The 25,462-nt window shown below is 54.9% G+C and overlaps 1 protein-coding gene and 1 long non-coding RNA gene across 5 annotated transcripts; one reads left to right on the top strand and one right to left on the bottom strand.

The window, feature by feature from the left end:
* Nucleotides 1-34: 34 nt before the first annotated feature.
* On the bottom strand, nucleotides 35-18,879 carry TRPV6 (transient receptor potential cation channel subfamily V member 6). Of its 3 annotated transcripts, none has more exons than XM_049714720.1 (15): nucleotides 18,513-18,879; nucleotides 6,568-6,665; nucleotides 6,284-6,406; nucleotides 5,792-5,929; nucleotides 5,406-5,504; nucleotides 5,082-5,257; nucleotides 4,448-4,594; nucleotides 4,124-4,336; nucleotides 3,734-3,820; nucleotides 3,556-3,632; nucleotides 3,150-3,315; nucleotides 2,720-2,786; nucleotides 2,099-2,367; nucleotides 952-1,058; nucleotides 35-645 (listed from the first exon to the last, which is right to left on the bottom strand). In XM_049714720.1, the coding sequence occupies exons 1-15, from the start codon at nucleotides 18,716-18,718 to the stop codon at nucleotides 384-386; spliced, it is 2,235 nt and encodes a 744-aa protein (XP_049570677.1). In that variant the 5' UTR covers nucleotides 18,719-18,879; the 3' UTR covers nucleotides 35-383. The 3 variants fall into 3 exon arrangements, with proteins under 3 accessions (XP_049570677.1, XP_004272165.1, XP_049570678.1); XM_004272117.3 differs by lacking the exon at nucleotides 18,513-18,879 and adding an exon at nucleotides 14,039-14,323; XM_049714721.1 differs by lacking the exon at nucleotides 5,406-5,504 and having other exon boundaries at nucleotides 18,513-18,733.
* On the top strand, nucleotides 11,148-16,416 carry LOC117202283 (uncharacterized). Of its 2 annotated transcripts, XR_007479157.1 has the most exons (3): nucleotides 11,148-11,296; nucleotides 14,919-15,662; nucleotides 16,235-16,416. It is a non-coding gene; the product is annotated as an uncharacterized LOC117202283 (long non-coding RNA). The 2 variants fall into 2 exon arrangements; XR_004484512.2 differs by lacking the exon at nucleotides 11,148-11,296 and having other exon boundaries at nucleotides 14,511-15,662.
* Nucleotides 18,880-25,462: the final 6,583 nt, after the last annotated feature.

Here is a 25,462-nt window from a genome sequence, read left to right as displayed (position 1 = left end):
CAGGGCCAGGAAGACCACACCGCAGAGGAGGGTACACAAGGACAGCAGGAAGGACTTTATTGGAAGGTAGGAGGTGGCTTCCCCACCAGGCGGTACCCATCCCCTCATTACACCTTTCCCCAGCCTCCTCCACTGTCTGCAGCTGTGACACCGGGGTGGAGATCAGTGCCTGAGGCAGCAAGCCTTAAAGTGCTTGGCTCAGACAGTTCAGCCGCCAGGGTGGGTGAAGCTGGGTCCTTATTCACGCTGGGCCCTGTGCTTCCCATGAGGCGTGGGCCTGCTCCTTGGTTTCCCTTTATTGTGTTCTACCCTCTGGACCTGGTAGATGAGAGATCTAGGCTTTGCTTCTTGATGCTGCTGGGCACCAGTGTGGGCGGAGACACTCAGATCTGGTACTCCCAGCACTGCCCGTCCTCCAGAGCCATGGTCATCGTCCCCCTCCCCTCTCTCCGGGTCGCTTCCCGCAGCCTCTCCCAGTTCATGCTGCTGCTGCGGGAAGTACTTCGAGACACCGAGGGGGCAGGAAGGGACAGGTGGGGGCCGCCCAGCCCCCGTCCTTCCATGTCATCTTCGGAGCCTGGGTTGCAGAAGGCCTGCGCATAGCGCCGGACGCGCTGCCGGTTGAGATCCTGTCTGTCTTCCACCCTGGCGGCGGGGAAGGAAGAGTTGGAGAGGCTGACCTTGGACCAGCCCTTGTCTCCTGGCCCCGCCCAACCCTACTGCTGGTGCCCTTTTCCCTTGTCTGCAGCCGGAGTGGGCACAGGGGGTGCCAGGCCTCAGGAAGCAGCACAGAGTTGAGTCCAGCAGCTCTGGGGATGCTTTCAGGGCCCAGGAGCCTAGCAGGCCCCTTTCTCCCAGCGAGGCCTGAAGCCTAGGGAGCACACAGGCCTGCACAGGGTCCCTGGGGGCAGGAGGTTGAGCAGCGGGACGCCAGCCCCTGCTGTCACTCACCGCAGGAACCAACGGTCCCCCAGCCCGAACTTGCGCCCGCAGATCCCGGAGCGAGGCCACAGGCAGCGCGGCAGCTTCTTTTCCAGCATCACTGTGGTGGCCACGACCTGCGTGTGGGGACAGAAGAGGACGAAATCAGAGGCTGGGTGCAGACCAGGAGAGGAGAGGACGCCAAGCAGAGGGAAAACAGTTGAGCAACATCTGGGAAACTCATGGTTTCCCAGAGGTGACAACCCGCCTGAGGTGGGGACGGCAGCGGCAGCTTTGTCAGCTCTCTTCTGCGGGAGAGAGTGGATGGGCCTTGAGCCCTACAGCACTTCACCCGTGACCTGACATCCGGGCCAGGCTGGTCCTGCAGCAGGTGGGGAGACCTTGCTCCAAGGAGACAGGAAGGAGGGCAGAGCAAAGAGAAAGGGTCTGCAGGGCTGCAGAATATTTTGGCCCTACAGGTGTTAAGGCCACTTAGAAACACAAACATCTTGCAGAGAAATCTCATATCAATACATTCGCATGGAAAAAAATATTTTCATCAGCAAACCCTGTTTAGCCAGCTTACGGTTTTTTTTTAACTCCGTTTTCTACACAACACAGTTAGATGCCATCCAATTTGAGGGATTTCCATTTATTTTGCTGAAATTATTTTTGTTGAGATAAATTATTTTGTATTTTTAAATGATGATTTGATCCAATTCGTTCTTTTGTCCCCATCACAATTACCTGACTGAAGATAGTTTCTGCTATATAGGGAGTTTGTGTGGCATTACTTTTAACAGGTCCAATTTTTCTGGGTCAGATTTTGAAGACTTAACTATTGCCAGAAAGATGTGATACTCCAGCTTTTTTATTCAATAACAAAATTTACTGAATGCTGTAGTAGCCACTACTGAGCGTCATTTCTTGATGATTCTAGAAAAGACAGATTTGACTTTTTGAGAAAACTGAGGAATTCTTTTCAGCTATTCCAGTATTGCTCAGTCGTATTGCTAATCCAGTTCTGTGCACGTTGCATAATCTGTACTGTGCGCTAACCGTCCAAACCTATGTTGGGGGTCAAAATATCCGGCCTCTGAGTTTGGCCCCCCCACCCCGTCCTTGGCAGGAAGGGAATGACTTGCACTAACCCTCCCAGGCACCAGGGGGCGCTCACCTGGGCCCTCCAGAGCTCGTCCCGCTCGTGGGCCACGCGCCAGTGAGTGTCACCCATCATAGCGATGAGGAGGTTGAGCATGAGAAGAGCGGCAATGATGGCGAAGGCAGCGTAGGTGACGCTGTACATGAAGGGCAGATCTACGGTGTAGTTGGCAGGGCCATCAATGATGGTGAGGAACAGCTCGAAGGTGCTGAACAGCGCCATGGGGTAACTGTAGAAATGGCCCAGCTCGTTAGGGTCCTCTGTCTGGAAGATGATAAAGAAGGCTGCTCCACCCCGGGGGGTGAGAGTTACATGTGAATAAACCGTAGCCAGCTCTTTGCTGCCCATTTCAGTGCTGTTTTCCCTTCCTCTCCACCACCACCATCCCAGCCCCGCCTCACTCCGCACTTTGGGTTCTTTCATTCCCTTAGTTTCCATATGGCTCACCCTCCTGATCCCGAGAGCCACCGCCCCCTAACACTCCTGAGGGACAGCCCATCCTTAGATCCTACAGCCTCCTCTTACCTCTGCCTGCCTTCCCACCTCCCCCTCCCCCGCCCCCCACCAAGTCTATCCAGAGGTATTCTGTGCTATCTAGTTTCCTCCAGCCCAGGGCTCCCATCGGAGACAACGTACCTGAGGCAAAGCCCAGGATGACCACAGCCATCAGCCAGCAGAACCTCATCAGATCGCCAAAAATCATCTAGACGGAGGGGAGGGAAGGGAGGACAGCTGCGCATCAATCCCTTGAGCAAATGCCCCTCCCAGCCTCTAAGAGGTCTAACCCTGAGACGTCTAACAGCTCCACCCCTCTCCCATAGGGTTGGCAAACTGGCCTGCTGGCCACATCTACTTGGTCAGTTGCGGTTGGCCCTTGAACAAGAATTTTACATGTTTGAAGGATTGAAAAACATTTTAAAGGAGGAAGAGAAAAAAGGAGAAGAAAATCAAACAGATTATATGTGGCTCTCCGAGCCTGAGACCTCTGTTATCTGACCCTTTACAGAAATGTTTGCAGCCCCTGCTCTAGGACCTTTCTCTAGAAAGCTCAGGGGGCAGCACAGACCTTCTGGATCATGACGGTGAAGGGGCCCAGCATCTGGAATCCTCGGGCAAAGTACATGACGTTGCACCAGCCCAGCACCAGGGCGAAGGACATGGGTACCACCTCCCCGTTGGTGTTGGTGAGCCTCATCACCATGGTTACCAGCACCATGCAGGCATAGGTGATGCTGGGGGGAGAGCAGAGAGGGGGTGATGAGAGCGAGACTGGGATGACCCTGGGGGTCCAAGAGCAAGGGGGTGATGGAAATGGTGCCCACACACTCAGGTTCAACCTCTGTAAGCTCGATACACAGGGTCACACACACATCAGAGAGGGGCCTCTGGCGTTCTCCAGAGGTTAGGGATCTGGGGAGTAAAACTACAGCCTTGGTGAGGAAAGGGACGGGGGTGAGAGGAAGGAGGCTCACAAGAGCACGTGGAACGGTCCTCCAAGGATGGTCTGTCCAAAGAAGCGAGTGACCCCCACGCGGAAGATGTCTGGAATCTGGAGAGAGACCAGGAAGACACGAAGGCCCTTGCAGACTGAGGCTCGGGCTGGATCCCCACGGCAGACAGCCTCACCCCCGGATCCCGACCACAACACACCTCTATGAGCAGAATGATCACAGCTCCGAAGACGGACACCAGCTCCCCCACCAGTCGGAGGTGATCCTCGGGGGTCACATAGGCCTCCTGAGGGGAGAGACGTGGTCAGAGGACTCAGGGCTTCCCAGCCTGCCCCTGGGTACAAGTCAGCGTCCTCGTATAGGGTCACAAACCAGTCAGATTCTTTTTAACCTGTTAAGGTTGGCGCTCTCAAACTCTGCTCTGAGAGCATCGGTATGTTTCTGTGTGCATGTATTTTGAATTTGTGCCTGTGTATTTGAGACTTAAGCGAGGGAGAAACATGGGTGGTAAGACGGGAACGTGATTCACGTGGAAGAAAGGGCACAGAGCTGGATCCCGCCTGAAGCTCTGCTGCTCCTAGGGTGTCACCTGAAGTAGCTTCTGCTGTAGGACGGTATTGTCCCGGGGGTCAGTTTGGTTGTGGGTCCTGGGATTGAGGGGGCGGTAGACACAGCACGTGGTAAAGCAGACCAGGTACAGCAGGTATATGGCAGCCAGCACGCAGAAGTATGGCCACCCATATCTCTTCCACTTGAGGTTCACCAGCTCCTTCACTGGCGTCTGGTCCAGGATCTGGCGAGCCTGCAGCAGAACAAGAGAAGAGCAAGCAGCTCGGAGACCCTGACTCCCCTCCCCCGCTGCTCCCTACCCTGAAGACCACACCCCCTCCTCCCCCCTCCCTGTACCGCGCACCTCCCGCTTCTTGGAGGTGACGATCAGCTCCAGCAGGGACTGCTCCTCCCCTGAGGAGTCGATCTCTGTGAGGTCGTAGAGAGTGGAGGTCAGCGGCCCGCACGTCCACTGGATGTGCTTCCGCTTCTGCATCAGGTGCTGGAACATCTAAGGTTGGGGGTGCAGGAGCAAGCAAAGGGGACTGTCACAGGGTGTGGCTGGGAAGCTTGCCCAGAGCACAGCACCCCTGAAAGGGTGCTCGCTGTTTACTCAAAGACCACAGCCTTGCGGGCAAAAGAACCCATCTTCATGCCAGCCTCCAAGTTCATCCTCTTCCCCCATAACTCCCTCTAGAGCTTGGAAACAAGAGGTGAGAGGATGCAGGGCTGCTGCTTGTGGGCTGGAAGGACAAGAGGACGTGGGCATTTCAGACCACTTCAGGGTGGGATCTAGACCCTGTAAGTCCCCAACAACTCAGGGGGGAGAAAGTGGGCAAGAGAGAGAGACAGGGGCTGCGGAAGAAATTCCAACTGAAGCTGAAAACGGGACCTCAGCATCAGGGATAACTGGTGACAGATCTATTTCCTCAAAGGGCCAGAAACGTAAGATGAAGGTCAGGAGAAGGACACGGGGGGACTGGGGGCGGGTCCCTCACCGTGGTGTTGCCCTCCACTCCAGCCAGCTTGAAGGGGGTGAGGCCCTGGTGATTGGGCACGAGGTCCAGGGACTGCAGGTGGTCCCCGCGCCCGTCGTAGGACAGCAGCAGGTTGTACATCTGGCAGGCAAAGGTTTTGCTGGGCTGGAGGACGAGGATGTGCAACACTGTGTTTCCTGGGGGAGGACACGGGCTGTCACATGGCCACCGGGACTAGAATCCCTGATGCTCCCCATGACCCCCCCCGCCCCCCGCCCGGGTGGACCTGAGGGCTGTCCCGGCCCCTCCTCTGCAACCCAGCTCCCCCTCCAGCCCGGCTCTCACCCAGGGAGTCCTGGGCCCGGATGTCAGCGCCGTGCTCAATGAGCAGCCTCACGGTCTCCTCGCTGCCCATGCAGGCCGCAAAGGACAAAGGGTGCTCCCCTGGGGGTGCAGAGGGCCCCGTGGCTTGAGGGTGCAGGCTGGGATGGGCAGTCTCTCCAGGGGACTGCCTCTCCCTCCCCACGTCTCAGCCCTGGGCCTGGGGACGCTTGTCAGCAGAACCAGAGGCGGGGACGGTGCAGGGGGCCCTGCGTCGGGGGCTGGCTCTGGCCTTCAGCCTGAGGAGGGCGGACCCCTCCCAGCTTCCCCCGGCATGGAGCCCCCGCAGCCTGCCCTCCCTTTGCTCTTGGCCCCCTCCCCACCCTCCCAGCCCTGGCCCTGGCTCTCACCAAAGTAGAGGAGGTTGTGGGGACTGAGGCAGAACGCTGAGCCTACTGCCCTTGCAGAGACGCTGGCCCCGTGGGCGAGGAGGGCTTTCACCAAGTTCACATTCTGGTTCATGATGGCCATGTGCAGTGCCGTCTGACCTGGACGAGAGAGCTCTTGTCATGGGGTGTGTCTCCAGGATCCTGCAGGGGGTCCCTCCCGTATCTCCACAGGGTCCTCTTCACCAGGGCAGCCTTTAGCGGGGAGGATGGGGTGGGGGTTCCCAGGGGATCCAGCTGCTGCCTGCCTCTTCCCACTCTAGGCCTTTCCATCTCGGGGTGGTGCTCGAATGAGCTGCACTGAGGATGCTGAGGAAGAAGGGACATGAAGAGGGGGGTAAAGAGGAGGGGGGCTCACATTCCCTCTTGGTTTCCCCAAATTATCCACCACCAGGACTGCCCTGAAACAGTGAGCTAGTCGCTCCTCCCTCCGTCCTGAGCCCCTTGGCCTCTCACCTTCATACAGCTCAGAGGTAATGGGCTCGTCGACCAGCTCCGGGGCGGCCTCCATCAGCACGATGGCGGCCTCCAGGTGGTCATAGAGGGCTGCCACGTGCAGCACCGTCTCCCCCAGGGCTCCTGACGTTGACAGAAAGAGTCGCATGGCTTTGCTGGAGCAGGGGAATGGGGACTGGAGAGACTTGGGGGCCCACGGCAGAAGGTCCCGGGGCTGTACTGGCAGGAGGCTGGTGGAGGGCGAGCGCGTGCACAGGGCTGACCCGGGGGGAGAGGCGCCGTACCTTTCTGGTGGACATCGCAGGCTTCATATTTGAGCAGCTTGACGAGAGCCTGGATATCGTTCTCTTTGGCAGCTGTGAGGAGAGGAGACTCCCAGATCCTACAAGGGAGGGGAGCAGGTCCGCTTGTGGAGCCAGGTCTGTCATACCCCTCGGTGGCAACGAATTCCAAGGGTCCTCATCCAGAGAGGTGGGGCCGTCGGGGGAGGGGGGGAAGCGTCGCCTGATCTCTCTTTCTCTGACCTGTTAGTTAACCCAAAGCAACTTCTTCCCCCTTTAGCTTGCGTGGGAGAATGTCAGGAACTGCCTTCCTTTCCCCTGGGTGCTGTGACCAGGGTGTGTGTGTGTGTGTGTGTGATCTGTGCACCTGGCTTATAGAGGGAGGAGTTTCAGTTAAAATGCTCATTCACCTCCTGACCTATTGACCTCTGGAGGACCCCTGTTTGAGCTTCACTCAAAGCCTTGAGATTACTCTCCAAGATAAGCTTTGTTTTCATGGACTAAGGGTACAAGGAATTCCTTCCTCATATTTGCGGAGGAGGCTGACACGTAGAAGCTGGCAGATTTTCCTCCTGTTGTGTGATGCTCGCTTTTTTTTTTTTGCGGTACGCGGGCCTCTCACTGTTGTGGCCTCTCCCGTTGCCGAGCACAGGCTCCGGACGCGCAGGCTCAGTGGCCACGGCTCACGGGCGCAGCCGCTCCGCGGCATGTGGGATCCTCCCGGACCGGGGCACGAACCCGCGTCCCCCGCGTCGGCAGGCGGACTCTCAGCCCTGGATGCTCGCCTCTTTAGACCTCAGCAAAGCCCTTTGATTCTGGCACTTTTCGTTCCTACAACAGCATATCTGGGGGTCAATCGAGAAGCAACCGTGGGTCCTTTTTTTCCTTTTGGCCCCTACATCACATTACAGTCTCTCCCTACGTTCTATCTGCTTCTCACTTGTTTTAGGCAAAGAATCATCTTCTTTGACTTTCCAGTCTTACACCTACAACGAACTAAAAAACCTTTTGTAATATCAAAACTTAGCCCAACTAAGACACACGGGGTCCCTTTTATTTAATTTTCTCTCCTGGCCCAGAACTACTTGGTCTTTCTATGGGAGTGAATGAAATAACGTTATTTACCCACAGATGGCCAGTTATGTGAACAGGAGCTCATACACCGAAGAACCCATAGTAGCAGGAAATCGACTCCACGAGCTGGGGGTGAGCGGGTGCTCAGGAGAGGAGGAAAGAGCACGACACGTCCATCTCCCTGAATGCTGGCCCCAGCTCCCCGCGTCAGGCCACGCAGGCAGCCGCCTGCCAATTCTACATCCCTCTCCGTTCAGTCCCTGCCCTCTCATTCCTGCTGATGCACGTCCTCATTCTCTAGGCCAGGATTAGCAAAATATCCTCTTTCCCTGCACCCCTGTTTTCCCCAATCCATTCTTCGGGATGCCACCAAGATACTCTCTCTAAACGGCAGATGCAGCCACAGTTCACAGAAGTCTGATGGCTCCTTAAACACCCAGGAGAAGAATCTCAGAAATCCTCTAGAGCCTTTGTGCAACTCCTTTTCCATGCTCTCTTCCTCTCATTGGCCCTCCACCCGGCATTTCAGCCTCACCACCCCAGGGCACACCATCCTCCCCATTCCTGTGCTATAACTCAACTCTCCTTCCACCTGGACTCTAATCCCCCACCCCGCCCTAATCAGTCTGTTCTGTGCTCGCCATGCCTGGGAATATGCCCAGCGTACGGGACACACACACACACACACACACACACACACACACACACACACACACACACACACACACACACACACACACACACACACACACACACACACACACACACACACACACACACACACACACACACACACACACACACACACACACACACACACACACACACACACACACCCAGGAAGTTTTCCACCCTCTCCTCTGGCCTTACTTTCATTTTAGCATTTTCACTGTGTTCTGTGATTAGCATCTGTCTCTTCCTCTACACTAGGGGCCCTTGAGGTCAGAGATCAGCCACTTCCTCATCTTTGTAAACTTTCTCTGCCCCCCTCCAATTAGCTTCTAGTTTCGTGCCCCATTTTGACTGAAGGTTAATGGCAAAGCTAGGAATAAGTCCAAGGGGGCTTCTGACCCAAGCGCAGAGTCTCCTGCCTGCTTCCTAAGACGTGAGGGAGGAGGCTAGTCAGTGGCAGCCCCAAAGATGTCCCCCTTGGTCCTGACACGTCTCTATGCCCATAAATGTCTCTCCCAAACCTCCAGTCCATACGTGTTCTGTTTCTGGCCTCTGCTGACTGCCCTACTGGCCTGGGAAGGGCAGGGAGATATTGTTCGAATGGGGCTTGCCAGATTTACCAAGTAAAAACACGAGGATGCTCGGTTAGAGCTGAATTTTAGATACACAGAAAATAAGTTTTTAATATAAGTATGCCTCATGCAATATGTGGGCCACACATATACTAACAACTTATTTGTTGTTTATCTGAAATTCAAATTCAACTCTGTCTTGTATTTTATCTGGGAACCCCAACCAGGTTTATGGCGACCCGGCCTCCTTTGGGTGGCAAACTCCAGAATCCAGCAAAAACGGAGGGCAGTGTCTGAATGGTTCCCAGAGAAGCAGGCAGAGGCATGATTTGCAATAGCATCACAGGGCCACGAGGGGGCAGCCGAGAAAGCCCTTGCTCGCATTCTTGGCAATAAGGCAGATCCCACCCCACTCCAACCACCTGCCTACCCTTGTGCCCCATTAAAAAGGCACAAGAGCGGACGCATCCAAAGATTCTTGTGCCTGGGAAATCAGCTTCTTCCAAAGCAACCCAGCACAGACGTCTAGATCTGGAGCAAAATCTACACATCTTCACCAGACACCTCCCTACGGCAGGAAGAAGAGACGATATTGCCAAAATGTCTTCTGATTTTAACGGTTAAATTATACTCCCTCCCTCCCAGGGGAGAGTTTCACTTTATTTAGTAGAATGCTTAACACTACTACCAGAATCTCTTACTTACAAAACAGTGATTTAGAGCAGTGGTCCTTAACCAGCGGTGATCCCCTGCCGCCTCCCAAGGAACTGGGCAATGTCTGGAGACATTTCTGGTTGTCATGACTGCGGGGAGGGGTGCTACTGGCATCTAGCGGGCAGAGGGCGGGGATGCTGCTAAGATTCTTACACAAGGCAAGCTCCCGTAACAGAAAATCATCTGCCCAACACGTCAAAAGTGCCAAGGTAGCGAAACCCTGACCTTGAGGTATAATTATTCATAACCTTTTTAGGAAAGTATTTTTCACATTAAATAGAGTAAGAAATTCCCTCTGTGTGTTTTCTTATAAATCATTAAATACTCAACTAAGAAACAAAAGGTGAAGCCTTTCAAGCACCCACTGATTAAGTATTTAATAAAAGACTTAATAAAAGAAATTAGAGAGCAGATCTGAAATTATAATGATATGAAAGGTGTTTCTGGAATTTAGAATGTCTTATTTTGCTTGACAGTTATAAAATTGAACGGTATGGTTCAGTAATGGACTGGTAGAAATGCTACTATAGGATTTCTGGCATAAAACCTAGCACACTTTCTATAGAGTAAATAAATCATTGATCTTCCCTCAGGGCTCCCTCTGGGCCCCAAGGATCTGCCACTCGCCTTTTCTCTCTGTCCCCTCAGCCCGTCCTCTCTGCCTCCATTCTTGTGGATACGTACACGTCTGTGTGCGCACTCACATGTGGACCTGCACACGTGGGTGCCGTAGGCACGAATGAAGTTTTGTATTTGGTTGCTGGGAAACAAGGCAGGATCAAGAGTGTCTAGAGAAGAATTCAAATCTGCATTTTCGAGCTAGAAAGTCCTTAGAAACCTAGTCTAATCTGTTCATGTAATCGATGGAGAAAGAAGCCTGAAGTCCCGAGGTGATTTGTCCAAACAAGTCAGAGGCAGCGCTGGGACTCCCGACGGCCATTTCTCTGTCCCTATTCTCTGTGTTAATCAGGATCCGAAGAGGGCTCAGAGCAGGTACGGGGGGCACAGGAGCCACATGTGTGGGTCCCACTGGTTTCTCCACCAGCCCCTCCTGGAGAAGCGTGCCAGCTGGGCAGGGGAGGGTCACACCATCTAGAAGCCCTGACTCTGGTTCCCTGGGTGGATCCAGCTCTGATGGGCGGAAGCTCACAACCCCTCTGACTCCTGCCGTCACTGGGACTTGCCTTTTGACTTTCCTTATGTCTTTTTTTTTTTTGCGGTACGCGAGCCTCTCACCGTTGTGGCCTCTCCCGCTGCGGAGCACAGGCTCCGGACGCGCAGGCTCAGCGGCCATGGCTCACGGGCCCAGCCGCTCCGCGGCATGTGGGATCCTCCCGGACCGGGGCACGAACCCGCGTCCCCTGCATCGGCAGGTGGACTCTCAACCACTGAGCCACCAGGGAAGCCCCCTTATGTCCTTTTTAATCACAACAGTGCCATGGGTTAAATGTGCTTTTTAGCTTCCAAAGCAGCATCTCACTTACTATCCCGTTTGCTCTTTACAGCCCCGTGACACAGGCTGAATCATTCTCTCATTTTTACGCAAAGGAAAAGCGAGGCAGCCATGCCAAATCCTTGCCAGAAGATCAAACAGAGTTTAAGGCAGAACGCTTGGCCGGCAACCTAGCCTCAGGCTCTCACCACTCAATTATGTGGTTCTTCTAGTTTTATGGCTCTTCCCAATTCTGCTGGCGGTGCGGGTGAGTTGGGGGAGCAGCTGGTGCAGTGACCACAGGTGAAGCAAAGAGCAGCCCTGAGTGGGGAGGAGGCATGCCCTGGCCACTTGGGGCGACCTCCCTCCAGCTCAGGTTCTGGGCGACGGGATGAAGAAGCCAAAGCTCGGGAAAGTGGCTAATTCCAGATTTGGCCGCCTTTCTAGTTGCCAAAACCGCGTCCTGCATGTGGTAGGTGCACGCTCCCTGCTGAGGCAGAGAGTCCTAATGTGCTGCAGCGTCCCAGCACTTACTTTTGACAGACACGCCAGTTCACAGATAATACAGGGATCTATCTAAACAGAAAAGAACCCCCAGCGTTCCCTGCCTTTTGCCAACCAGTGGGAGGGTGACCATGCCAGCGAGGGGGTCGGGGGAGGGTCAGGTTAGGTAGACAGACCCTGGAAGCTGCTCAGCACACCCCACACCAACCAAAATCAGAGCCTGCACTGTCCTCCTCAAGGGTCCCATGATGCTTGTTCACAGCCTTCTTAGAACACTCGCTAAGCTCAATGTTAACCCAAGTCGATACCTACTGGTGCGTTTTGCCCATGAGAACGTGAGCTTCTTGAGGGCAGAGAATGTGTCATGTTCATTTCTGCAAACCTAGCTGAGAGTTTTACACTCCATGTCTAGTACATTGCGTCTCAGGAGATACGACGATGCAAAGCTGAGAGAGATGATGCAGAGGGAATGAGAGAAAGTGACGGTTCCACCTGGATCCCAACGATGTCCATTTAAGCAGAGGGAGCGGCGACGAAGACCCAAGAGTCTACCAGAGAAAGAGGGATGCTGGGTTCCCCATATTCCTGGAGAGACCTGAATGGCTCCCTTCTCGCTGGACCATGCTCCACCCCCAACCCCACCCAGAGCCCCCCTCTGCTCACTCTGGGTCTGCCTCATTCCCAGGGGGTGGGGGGATGGTAACAGGCCCTTCTCACCTGGCCGCGCTGTCCTCACTCACATGGGCAGCTCACGTGTGTCTAGCTGCCCACAAATCTTCCCTTAGGCTGGCTGATGGTACAGCCTTCGACACTCCCCTTCCTGGCACTTTCAGGTCCTTCTGGGCAGTATCCACCCAGAGGGGAATCAATATACCAGGATCCTGGTGTCCGGGAAGGGGGGGGGGGGTCAAAAAACTGTGGAATCAGACGGGAGATCAGGAAAGGGGGAGAATCCCTCCCAGTGGTGACATCAGGCCTTCCTAGCCCAGGCCTGCCAGAGGAAAGCCCACCAGAAGTCCCTAAGGAACAGGGGCAGAAAAGACAAGGAAAGCAGCCGCGGGCTCCGCCCGGGTCCTTCACTCTGTCTTTGCCACACATAGGCACACAGGGAGCCTCTGCCACCACTTCCAAGCCCCCAGGCCTTTCTGGGCTCCCGCCGGGCTCCCCCAGGCCCCGAGGTCCCGAGAGTGGGAAAGGGATGAATGGAACCGGTGATGGCCCGGTCTCCGACAACAATACCATTCTGTTGCCTCAAGATGTCATCCGCCAAACATGTGCTCAGCCCCGACTCTCCCAGGCCTGGGGGGAGAGAGGTGGGCAGCTGGTGTGAGAGCTGGGAAGCCAAAACTCAAGAAAGGGGCACATCTCCAACCCTGAATCCTTGAGCAAAAGAAAGAAAACCGCAGGGCCTCCAGATAGCCCCCAGCCTCCCCGTCAGGCTCAGGCAGACCCCTGCACTTGGAGGTGGAGAAGGACTCCCAGACACAAACACTTTGGACCTTCCCCTTTAAATAGACAAAATATCTGTCTTCTCAGGAGCCCAGGGAAGTCCCAAGAGGAGGACTTCCTTCTAGCCTGCCAGCCCCCGGGTGGGGAGAGCACAGAGACTCTGCAGAAGAGACCACACACTGGCATGGCCTCAAGCTTTCTCCCTGCCCCTCCGCTCCAGTTCCCAACTCTAAGCTGCCATGGAGTGGGGAGGACCATCAGATGAGTTTAGGGCAGTTTCCAGGGGCTGGAGGCGACCAGTGAGATTTGCTTCGGGCTCCAACTCTAGAGCCTCTCAAATTCCTCAACCTGCATTTGACAGTGAGCTCTGAGCACATCTGGAATTTGGCCCGTTACCCATGCCCCTCTCCCCCAGCAGAGGGTAATAAATTTCAGGGCTGGGTCCCAGCTTTGCTGTCTCCATACCAACCCCCCTCTACCTGCCCCAAGAGTCTGACCCAGAGAAGGGCCTGGGTCAACGGCTGACGCAATAAATGCAGAGGAATGAAGATTAGCAAATTCTGTCTTCTTTTGTGGTTACTAGTGCCTGCAGTTCCCTCTCTGCTCCATTCATTCATTCATTCATTCATTCCCACATGTGTACATATACGTGCTATGTGTTTCTGTCCGAGAGACTGTTCTAGGGGCAGGGGGTAGAGAGATAAAGCACCTTCAGGCTGCAGGTCTATGATGCCATAATCCTTCCCAGGCCCAGCAAGGTGCCTGGCCTTCCGGGAAGTACTCACGAGAGGCTTCCCTAATTGATTGGATCTTAAACACCTGTGTCAACACCTAGCAAACACCTGTGTCACCCCTGCCAGCCCCCTCTCCTTCCACCTGGCATCCTGGGGAGCTAGCCCCACAGGCCAAAACCCCTGAGACCAAACGCTCCCAAGAGTCAGGCCTGGAGGAAGTCTGCCCAGACAGAGGTGCCAAAAAGGGCTTGGGGCCGGGGGGGAGAAGAGGGATGGGGGGAGGGGCAAGCCTGGGGGTGTAGGAGGATCCCTTTGAGGCTTACCTCTTCTGCTGGAGCAGGTTCTGCTCGTCTCGCCTCTGAGCCCATGACTCCTGTCTCTGGAACCGCCTACGGAACTTTCTCCACAGGCAGAGAATGTGCCCCTTCTCCCTGGGCAGCGGTAACCCCATGGAGTGTAGGGCCGGCTCCTTCGGGGGCCTGGGGCCAAGGCCAGAGCCCGCCTGGACTCAGCCCTGGGGCCACATCAGCAGCCCCTAGGGCCGGCCCGCCTTCTCCCCTAGAGGTCCCGTCTAGGGCCTCCCAGGTGCACCAGCCGGATACAGAGGCCTCCGAGTTACAGAGCTGGGTCTCCCGCCACTGGGGCTTCTCCGGCAGGAGCTCCTCCTGGGAGTAGCAGAAGCCCTGCAGACACTCCCTCACTCCTCCCAAATTACCTGAGATTTAAAGAGACAGGCCACCAGGTCTGCCTGCTGTTGAGGGGCCTGGCTAAACTCCCTCTCCACCTGGGTCACTCCCACTGCCCCCAGCCAGTGCAGGGAGGGGAGGCCTGCTGAGAGAACGGAGGGGCCTCCTTGGACTTTGGGACACCCGGTGACCTTTTATAGATAGGCCTGGACAGGTCAGTCTAGCCTGAGAGACTTGAGTCAGTGAGGGAGGATGAGGGAATCAGGCAGGGCACTGGGTTTGAGGGGCCCGCGGTCCCCAGTGAACACACCTTCCTCACAGGGTCTTTGGGCCTCCCGTCCTGGAGACGTAGCTTTGCTTAATCTCTCGCCTGGCCCAGCATAGGGACATAAATACTGAAAACTCTCACTCCCCTCACCAACTTGTCCTGTAAAGGGCCAGACAGTGAATATTCTAGGTCTTGCAAGCTGCATACAGGCATACGGAATCTGACACACATTCCTCTTTGTTTTTATAGCCCTTAAAGGACGTAAAATCCATTCTGAGCTCACGAATTAGGGCAAAAAAATGACGCTGTGGGCAGGATGTGGCCTCCTGGACAGAGTTCGCGGACCCCTACTCCGGAATTCTAGAGACTGTCCCCAACACAACATATAAGGAGTGGGCTGCCAACTAACATACAGGACACTCGATTCAATTTGAATTTCAGATAAACAACAAAGAACTTTTTAGTATAAATACGCCCCAAATATTGCAAATGTTTTCTCTGGCAACCTGCAGTGGAGACAGCGTTTATTCACCCAGCACTGCCTGCCGGACCCTTAACTAAGTCTTCCCACGTCAACTCACGTCGAACCTGTGAGGCAGGTATTATTATCAGCATTTTTCCAATGGAAGAAAAACAATGAAGCTCGCGGTGGTAAAGGTCATAGAGCCGTCACCCAACGTCATAGAGCCAATTGGAGCAAAGGCCAGATTCAGCCCCTCCCCTGATGCCTAAACCCCCATCTTTCTGCCCTACCGCATTCCCTCATTCCAACTGGCAAAGAGCGTTCCGGAAAGAAGGGACCTGCACAGTCATACTGAAGAGTGATGACAGGATGCACAGCCCATCCTGGTCCCACAGCACAGGACTCTGATGAGAGCAAGCTGGGAGGCCTAAGAAGATCCCTCTTCCCCCTGGAAAGGAACGGAGGCCCTGGCTTCTGCCCAGCCCACGCGCGAGCCAGGGACCCGATGGCCTGGGCCTGTAGAGTGACAGGTATGTGTGGGTCACTCGCAGGCTTCAGAGCGTGTTTCTTCCTACCCGTCTCTGATTCAGAGAGCTGGAGGGTACAGCAAGGAGTGTGCGCGCGCGCGTGTGTGGTCTGTGGCTGTGTGTGCGCCCGTGCACTGTGTGGACGGGGGAAGGGAAGCTTAGGTGCAGGGGTGGGGTGTCTCTGTGGGCGGGGGGAGGAGGGCCACCCTCAAATCTAAAGAGACAGCAGCACTTCCGTTCCTGCTGTTGGGCCCAAGCCCAGGCCACGGGAGCCTGAGCAAACAGTGCCGTAGATTAGCTGCTTTCCGCACCCACCCAGGGGTCAGTGGGTTCAGGCTGGGTGGGGGGAAGACGCTGGAACCCAAACCTTGAACCCAGGACCTTTGTGCCCATTAAGCCGGCGCGTGTCTGCCTGCCGACCCACCCACCTTCTCTGTCCTGCTGGGCTCCAGGCAAAGACCCCCATTCAGGATAAGGCAATGAGGTATTCATCGTGGCGGGGAGGGGACCTCCAGGAGGACCCGGCGGCCACTGCCAACTTTCCTTTCCTCTCTCACCTCTCTCCACCTTTGCAGGGTCACCAGGGCAGATGGGAAATTGAAAACAGACTCAAAATGGGTGTGGAGGGCTGCAGCCCAGCCCCGATTGGGAGCATCGGAGCTGCCGGATGCTGAGTTCTCTCTTGGGGGCATGGTTCCTCCACCTGGGCACAGCTGATCTAGCTTGTTTTTAATATCTCTTTATCTGTTCGCTTGTTTATTTGGCTGTGCCAGGTCTTACTTGCGGCACGCGGGAACTAGTTCCCCGACCAGGGATCGAACCCGGGCCCCCTGCATTGGGAGCGTGGAGTCTTACCCACTGGACCGCCGGGGAAGTCTCCAGACTGATACTTTGGAACAAGTAATTCTGTAGCGTGGGGCGGTCCTGCACATCGCAGGATGTTTAGCCGCCGCTCACCAGGTGACAGCAGCACCCCTGCCCCTCCGCTCAGCTGTGACCATCAAAAGTGGCTTTAGGCATTGCCTGAGGTCCCCCAGGGAGCAAAGTACTCTCCCTTGAGAACAACGGATTTAGGGCCCAAAAGTGTTTACATATAATTTTTTTCTGGTTTTGTCCCTCTGGATTTGTTCCACGTCTTTCTGTGTTTCCCTCTGGTTTTCCTCTCACTGCTTCTGTCTCTCTGCAATTGTATCTGTTCCCTTGGTGTCTGTGATGGAGAATGTGGGGTGTGTGTGCATGTGTGTGTGCTATGGGGTGTGTGTGTCTGTGGCCATGACTCTGAGTGCTCTCTGTGGAACCCTGGGTTTCTTTCTCTTGACCTCCGCCCCTGTGTTTGTTTCCCTGTCCGGCTTACTGTGTCCCCCCATCCCTGCTCCCTGCGTCCTCTTGCGGGGTCTCTCCTTAGCTGGGTTGTCAAGTGCAGCGCTGGCTGGGCAGGCCAAGAGGCTGCAAGGATGGAGCCAGGCTGGGGCAATGAGGTTAAAGCCACCTCTCACTCAGCCTGGAGTTTGGTCCAGTCACTGGGTTCACAAGCCCTTGTGTGCCAGCTCAGAAAGCCTGCACGGCAGCAGATGACAGGTCGGCGGGTGAACACACACACACACACACGCACGCACGTCACAAGCTCTGCCCAGGGGCTCAGCCAGGATGGTGTTCTGCTTCGGTGTCTAAATTCCCGGGAGCCAGGTAAGCCGGGCTCTAGAGCTGGATTTCTGGCCGCCTGGATGGTAGTTTATGCTAAAAACCCTCCAAGGTCCTTTTCAGCTCAAACATCCTGTGATTCTGAAGAAACATGAGTCACGTGGGGTTGCACGTGTACACACGGTCACCTCGGCCTGCACAGGTCCGGAGGTCTGAATTGTGGCAGAGGCCTCGTGCACTTTTCCCCGCTACGTGACCTTCGTCCCCGATCCCCTCTTTTCATTCCAATTGCTAACTGTAGCTCCATCCCTTTGCCCCCCTTTCTTACAACCTCTCCATCCTCATCCTTGAGCCGCTCGCACCATGGGGGACGTTGTGTAGCAGCTGCTGACTCTCCGCTTTCTTGAAGAGAGCTGGGGAAGGCCTTGCAGCTACTCCTGCCTCCCCAGATACGTACGTGCACGTTACCTGACACATGTTTCCGCGGGGCATGTTTTATGTCAACTGAATCAATATGTCACAGCAATGTTTTAGAAGGGTTGTTTGTGTTTGCATATGTGTCCGTTTCCTAGCATCCTCGTAATTGTCTGTAGATTTTAAAATTCACAGGCATTGGCCCTCCTACACCTCTACCCCGTTGCACAAGGTGCCAAAAGGGCACAGATGGCCATATCGATGTGAGCATCCCCTGCTCCCCCTGGTCTATTTCTCTCCACCGCCGGTCAGTTCTCCCCCTCCCTCCCCACCTCTGCAGAAAGACTGATCAGCCTTGAGAGCTCTCACTTGGTTTCCAACCTCCTCCCACCCCTCAATGACTCTGAACATCTTGTTTCCTAAATCAGCCATCCAGGAGGTGACAGGGAAGGGGGTGGGTGCTGGTTTGGGGAGAAGCAGGTACCGGCTCCCCTGGTTTGTGAGAGGCTGGACGTTTTAGAGGGAGCCCCGCGGAGCTCTGACCTGACCCTAACTCTCTCTCCAGGTCTCTGCAGGCTGGGGTCAGGACTCGTAGTCCCAGCGTAGCCCCTCTGGAGACACGGCAGGGCGCAGAAGCGTGTCCAGAGCCTTCCCAGGGCAGAGCCTCTGGTCCTGCTGGCCAGGCTTCCTAGAGCCTTTTTCCTCCCTCTCTTCCTGGTCAGACCCCAAGGCCTCTCCCTTCCACAGCCAGACCCCTCTGCTCTGCCGTCTCCCTCGATGGGCTTTTACCCACCTTACCTGATCAGAGGCGCTCTGCTTGCAGACCCGGAAGTCAACCAGGAATGCAGTTGCTGAAGCGTGCACAGCTCCCAAAGGAATTTCCAAATGTGCCCAAGGGAGCCTGGCTTCTGGAAGAGGCATAGAGGGAGCAACTGATGCGTAATCAGAACAGCTGCGTTCCAGCTCCATCTTCGCCAGAAATCACGGTGGGACCTCGGCCCCATCACCTTTTAGTGTCCTGATCTGCAAAAATAAGGACTCCTAAGTTTTAAGATTTCCTGTTCCTTTCAACACTCTCTGCTCCCCCAGGCGGCCCCCCTCAGCTTCCACATGCAGAGAGGATGGAGGTCCGAAGGGACCCCTTATCAGAAAGGGCTCTTATCCCTCAGGTGAGATCTGTCTGACTCTGAATCACAGGGGCAGATGCTCCACCCAGCAGAGAGGAGAGAGGGGAGGGAGGGAGAACACGGGCACACATGGCTTCTAATCATCCTCTAGCCTTAGACGTGGCAGGACTCTGTGGTCCTGAGCGGGGAGAGGGTGAAGCTCCCCCGCCATGGGGACCCTCAGGGCTCCGGACAGCCAGCCAGAGCTGGGGACCAGGTGTGCGGTCCTCCTGACCAGGCAAGTGTGGCTGGCTCTCCCCTCGACTCCACTCCGCTCTGGGCAACGTCCCTGGACGCTGGGCTCGGGGCGTGTGGGGAGGGGGTCTTGAGGCCACTAAGCCTCAGGGAAACACCCACGGTTTGGTGTTCAAGAGACAGGATCTAGCCATTATCTCGAATTGGATCACTGCTATTAAAAATCCAAGCCCATGCGAGATTGGCACTGACATATACACAGTACTATACATGAAATAGATAACTAATAAGGACTTACTGTATAGCACAGGGAAGTCCACTCAACACTCTGTGATGACCTATATGGGAAAAGAATCTAAACAAGAGTGGATATATGTATATGTATAACTGACTCACTTTGCTGTACAGCAGAAACTAACACAACAGTATAAATCAGCTCTACTCCAACAAAAATTCAAAAACAAGACAAAACAGCAACAACTAAAAACCCCAAGCCCAAAGGAAAACCCCTTTCCAAAAGCAGGTGTGCAAACCGCAGCCTTTCTAGCAGCCCTGCAGTGGCAGGTTTTATTGGCAATCTCCCCCCAGTTTGTCCCCACCTGTACTTTTTAGTCTCTTTCTCTCCCCCCGCAAACAATCTCAGTGAAACAGCAAACGGGGTGATGATAAGAATACTCAGATTCTATTTATTTAGCCCAGGCGCTCACCCAAACACTCCACCACGTCTGTCATAAAAACCAAGCGAAATGCCAGACCTGTTATACAAGCAGCGGCAGTAGCTGAAGGTGGGGAGGGACGGTGGGAGCAGGTAGGCGCGCTGGGTCTGAGAGTCGGGGAGCGGGGTCCGAGCGGCCCAGGGGTGGGGGGTGCGCTGGGGGCCACCGCCTAAAGACCCCACCCAAGAGGCAGACCTGACCTGAGGGGAGCTCTCTGCCTTCTCCTCAGCCCTCGACGGAGAGGCAGCCGGCAGAGGGGGTGGGTCTCCCCTTGAACTGTGGGGCAGTGCCAGGCTGGGGCTCGAGGGGCTGGGCAGATTCTAAGGCAGATACCTGAGGGGGACGGCGTTGGTGGGAGGCTGAGACGAGGGGCGAGAGGCCAGACCAGGGGGCCGTGAGGTGGCGTCCGGGCTGGGAACAACGGAGGGACAGAAGCCAAACGCTACGTTCTCCAGATAGCTGGCTCCTGATCAGTTCCGGCCCCACGTAGGCAGGTCCCTGGTCAGCCACGGCAACGGCAAGCACAAGGAAATAGAGAAAGCGACCTTAGCCATTCTGCAGCTTCTCTCACTCCCCTGCTCCACTGCCTAGGCTTCCGGGACCCAGTGCCCTCCTGGGTGTAAGACCCCCGTGCACCTGGGGTGTGGCCGCGGGCTCTGCTTCTGCACAGGTGCGCTGAGACCTGCATGGGGGCCCTGGCGGGGTATGCAGTGAGCTCCTGATAAGATTGGCTCACAGGCCAGGAGGGATCAGTCCAGCATCCACAGGCTCTGCCCAAGGGGCAGTTCTCAGGCCACTGGCTCCCTTCCCTGGCCCCTCCCCCTTCTCCAGGACATGCTGACTCCCAACTCCAAGAGCTGACTTTGACGTGTCCCCAAGCTACAGGGAAGTCCAGAAACCGGTATGCAGTTGGGGCTAGGCCTAAAATCTCTGTGCACGGACCAGAGTGCAGGAAACCTCAGAACCCTCGGCTGTCCACTGGAGTGTACGCTGGAGGTGCCGGTGTGTGATTCTGCGGCCAAGGTTGTGCCCATCATCGAAGGTGGCAGATGGATGGACTAAAATGTGTACTGTCAGAGGTACATGAGTGCCTGTAATATCGAGCTAAGATGTCCCTGCAGTTCTTCTTGCTGCAGACTTGGTGCAGAGGGTAGCCCTCTACCCACCAGGTCTAGATTTGTCCATCTGTCCATACAGATGGGCGAGGGAACCATCATGGGGCTAGGTCTCTCCAGGAGCCCAGAACCCATGCGTTGGTGTCCTGCTCTGCCGTGGTGAGCTCTGCGACCTCAATCACAGAATCTCTCTGAGAATCAGCCTGCTTGCCTGTAACATGCAGATAATAATCCTGCTGCAGGATTTATTCTGTAGGGTTCTTGTTAGGATTAAAGAAGATAAAGAACATTAAACATTCTATACACCGAACAGTGTCTTATGAATGACTGAGTCATTTGCTTTGCCATCTTTGCTTGGGCGGGAGTGTTTGAAATTGAACACATCCAGGAAGTAACTTTCAGATGTCAGAGCTGTCTTGTCTCTGGGCCCTGAATCTCGTGGTACCTGATACCTCTGGATTCAAACTCTGTTAATTACTAGCTGAGCGATCTTGTACAGTTAAGGTCCCCCGCTCTGAGCCTCAGTTTCCCATCTACGAAATGAGCAGTCGTACACACCTGACCTTCGGCAAGGAACTCACCCTCTCTGGGCTTTAGTAACTGCCTGTAGCTAACGTGCAGGCCTGTTACGGGACTCAGATGCGGCAGGTGTGGCAGGCGCCTGGCCCGTGGCAAACGCACAGTAATAGCCTCTATGCTGCACCAAATTAACGCTGTCCCTGGACCTGGCTGTCTTCCGCCTCTTCCTTGCAGAGCCTCAGAGGAAGAGGCTAAATCACACCGTGTTCTTCTCTCTCCCCGTCTGAGAACCTGGCACAGAGCATACGGTGAACTGTGTTTTACAGAGAGCGATCTGTACCGAGGAAATTGCAAGCTATCGGTCTGGCCAAAAAGTTCGTTCGGGTTCTTCCATAACACCTTACAGGACACCCAAACGAACTCTTTGGCCAACCCAATATTTGGTGGGTGCCTGTCCTCTCCTAGGCCCCAAAGGCTAAGGGAGGGGCCCAGAGGTGACAGAGGAACAAGGGAAGGTGGCAGGGGATCACGTGTACGGGGGTGGTGTACCTCAATCCCCAGCCACACACAGAGAGAATGGCTTCTGCCCCTGAAAGGGGAATGGGCCTGCGGAAGGGGGGCAGGGACCAGCAGTTGGGATGAAGGGAGGGTGCGGCCTGCGTGCAGCAGAGGCCCCGTGCCTGCAGTCACTCTCTCCATCCCAGCTGCTGGTCCTGAGCCCCCACTCCTGGCTGGCCCGGGACTCCGGGGTGGGGTGGGGCGTGATCACTGACGGAAGCCCGAAGCCATGGGGCCTGAGAGCCGTCCCCTTCTTGCCTGCCAGGTTACTCGCAGAGGGAGAGAGGAGATGAGAAGTGGAGGCTTCCGGAAAAAGGAGGAAGAATTGGCAGATGTTTCCTCTAGACCCGTGAGGCTGGGGTGGGCTGGGGCCTGAGGACCCCTGGGAGGAGAGACTAGCCAGCCATGTGGGGTAACAGGCTCTGACCCAGGGGCAGGAGACAGTCTCCAAGGCCTGGGTCAGAGGTCAGTGACCTTCATGGAGCCAGAGTCTGATCTATCTGTCTGTCTCCCTTACCTTCTTATCTCTGGATCTGAAGGCCTGGCCCCGAGAGAGATGAGTGGCGAAGGCCTGAAAGAGGAAAAGTAGGAGAAGGCAAAGGTATTGCAATGACACGTCTTTCCGTCACTGAAATGCTGGCAGCTCGCGTGCTTTCCTGTGTGTGCTGCTGTTTCATGATCACAGTCACAGCAGGTAGACAAGTCAGAAGTCATCAGCTAATCCCATCGCAGAGCAGGGACCGGACGCTGGGTTTTGACCTGTACCCGTCACCCCCGAAGGGCCCTGGCTGTCCAGTGGGGCTGCTCCTGGGGAGGAAGAAGTGGGCAGAGGGCAGCGGAGTGGCCCTCACGCTAGCCCAGCACCCAAGGCAGCCCCTGGCCAATGAATTCGGAGGTGGTGGCAGCGATGGTGTCTGCGGGAAACTCGTGCCAGCCCCCCCCAGTCGACCCCACAGCTTTATCGGGAAGGAGTCCGGCAAGCAACCCGCCGGAGGAAGCAAAGCAAACCACTGGCACCTGTGCTCACACGGCGGACCCCTCCCACAGATGAGTGGGGACCCCCTGGTCGCAGCCTGGCCTGGCACAGTCCCCGCTCCGGCCCCGTGGCCATAACTGCCACCTCCTCAATGCCACGAACGACAAAGAAGCAATGCAGGCGATGGGAAACAGGTGTGTCCAGCCCCACCCAGGTGGCTCCCGCCTGGCTGCCCTCCCAGGGCGGAGAGAGGGGCCCTTTGATCCAACCTCCCTGTCGGTGTGACACCACTCTGTGTGTCAGAGTAGTTTCTCTCCTGGCATATTTCTCATTCTTTTCTCATTAGCCTTAAGAAACAGGTGGGCCCAACCCAGAGAAGTCAGTGATCCTGGCTCCTAGGTCAAACTCAGGGCACTTTCTCTGTTTTCATCGAGTGATCTCGGCTGATGGAGGGGCCTTGCCAGCCCCCATGTGCCGCCCCGTCTGTGCTCTCGGGGCCCACAGAGGCTCCCGGCCTCCACTTAGCCTCTCTCCCTCCCTCAGCTGCAGCGCCCCAGACCTCAGCTGGCCTTTCTCCAGCCAGCACCGGGGTTGGGGGGTGGGGGGACACTGGCCCTGCCCTTCCTTCCCTTGGCTGCAGGCAGAGCTCTTCTCCAGAGGCTGTACCACCACTGTCACCAGAACTCAGAACCTTGTCCGTCAAACACTTTGCAAGTAGCTGGGAGGCGACCCATTTTTAAAGTCCAGAGATACCTGTAAGAACACAACCTCTCATCAGCTCCTTGCCTCTGGCTGGTGAGGTGCATGGGAACCAGAATGTTCTGCTTCTCTATTCTGAAGAAACCAGGGAAGGGGGAGACAGGGGAGAATGGTAAGCGTTGGGGGTACCTGAAGACTTCCAGGCGCAGGAACCGCAGTATTTCTGTTACTCTGTTTGCGTGTCCCAGTCTCTGCAGCCCCATCCAATGAGCGTGGCAGCCAGCCTGTAGTCACTGGGACAAAAACATCTATCAGCTTAACACTTCAGCGCCCAGTTCACTTACTGCATCTGTCGTGCCGCACAGCGATGCCTGGGTGTCTTTCTTTCATTTCTCACTTGGGCTCCTGTGGGCAGATGTAGAATCTTGTAGGTTGCCTTGAGTGCACCTTTCAGCGGGTACCACGTGCCGGCTGGTTTCGTGAGCTCTGCTGCTGGGATCCTTCCCTCTTTTTTTCCTTCTTCATAATATTCCACAAGCTCTCCTTTCCCCCTATTCGCTTTCTCTTTTTCTCTGTCTCTTGCACACACAGAAGAATATATAAGCTGAGAAAATTTCCCAACGATTACTGATGTTTGCATTGTTTTTTATCCTTTGCAATGTGTTTCCACCCCTATTATGTCTGTAATTATTACAACCCTACACAAAGGCTGGTAATTTTTTTTAACCACCTTTGACAAAGGGAAAACAATCTGAACTATGTCCAGTAGGAGAATTAGAATAAAAACAGGTCAATCATTCATAGATTCGGTTAATGAATATTTATTACCCACTGCATTGTACCAGGAATCACGCCAAGCACTGGGAACACAAAGATGAATAAGATGGGCATCACATTCTCCTTTGTGGAGCTTACAATCTGTTAAGGAAAACAGACATTTAAACAAGTAAGTACAATAAAGTGCAGGGTGTATAAGAAGAAGAAATTATGGGTGGCCTGGAAACAGAAGAGGCAGACTCCAACCTAGCCTATGGGTCAGGGCCCCCCACCCCCCAAAACACACACAAACACGATATACGATTGTTAAGCTGAGACTAATAGGATGAATGGAAGTTACAAAGATGGAAGGGAGGATGGTGCAGAGAGGTAGAAAGGTCCAGAAACTGTGAAGGCCAAAAGGAAGGAAAATAGAGGAGGAATGAAAAATTCATCTTGGTGAAACAGAAGGCCAGGAGAGGTTGCCAGATGTCAGCTCATGGAAGGGCTTCCAGTCGATCACAGGTTGAGGCAGGAGTTGCATCTTACAAAGATCAATGTGGCTCTCGTGTGACTGACAGATTGGAGAAAACCAAGACTGCATGCAGACAGCACAGAGAGGAACCCACTCCTGGACTTAAGGTGGGACATGATGGGTGCTCGTTCTGGAAGAATAGCGATAGGGTCTGGAGAGGTAGAGACAGATGAAACAGTCTTCAAAGCATATTAAATGAAAAAAGCAAGAAGTGTTTTTCTAATACATTGTACTATATTATACGTGTTTTTAGAGGAATATATACATAGGTATGCTCAGATATGCACAGAGTATTTTTAGAAGAATAGATAACAAACTTGTTTGTGAGAGTCCCTGGCGAGAGTACATGAGGGGCTGGAACAGAGGTAGGAATGCCTTTTTCTCTGTATATCTTGTGTGCTCTTTGAATTTTGTACCATGTGGTGTATCATCCACTCAAAAGTTATTCTTTTTCAAGGGAGATGTTTTATAGAATCTATGAGAGTTGAGACAGGTGTGTTGAGGATGACAGCT

Source organism: Orcinus orca, chromosome 9 (assembly GCF_937001465.1).
Source record: "Orcinus orca chromosome 9, mOrcOrc1.1, whole genome shotgun sequence".
In the NCBI taxonomy this organism is placed as follows: domain Eukaryota; kingdom Metazoa; phylum Chordata; class Mammalia; order Artiodactyla; family Delphinidae; genus Orcinus; species Orcinus orca.
Note: the sequence above shows the minus strand (reverse complement) of the source record. Positions and strands in the feature narration are given on the sequence as shown.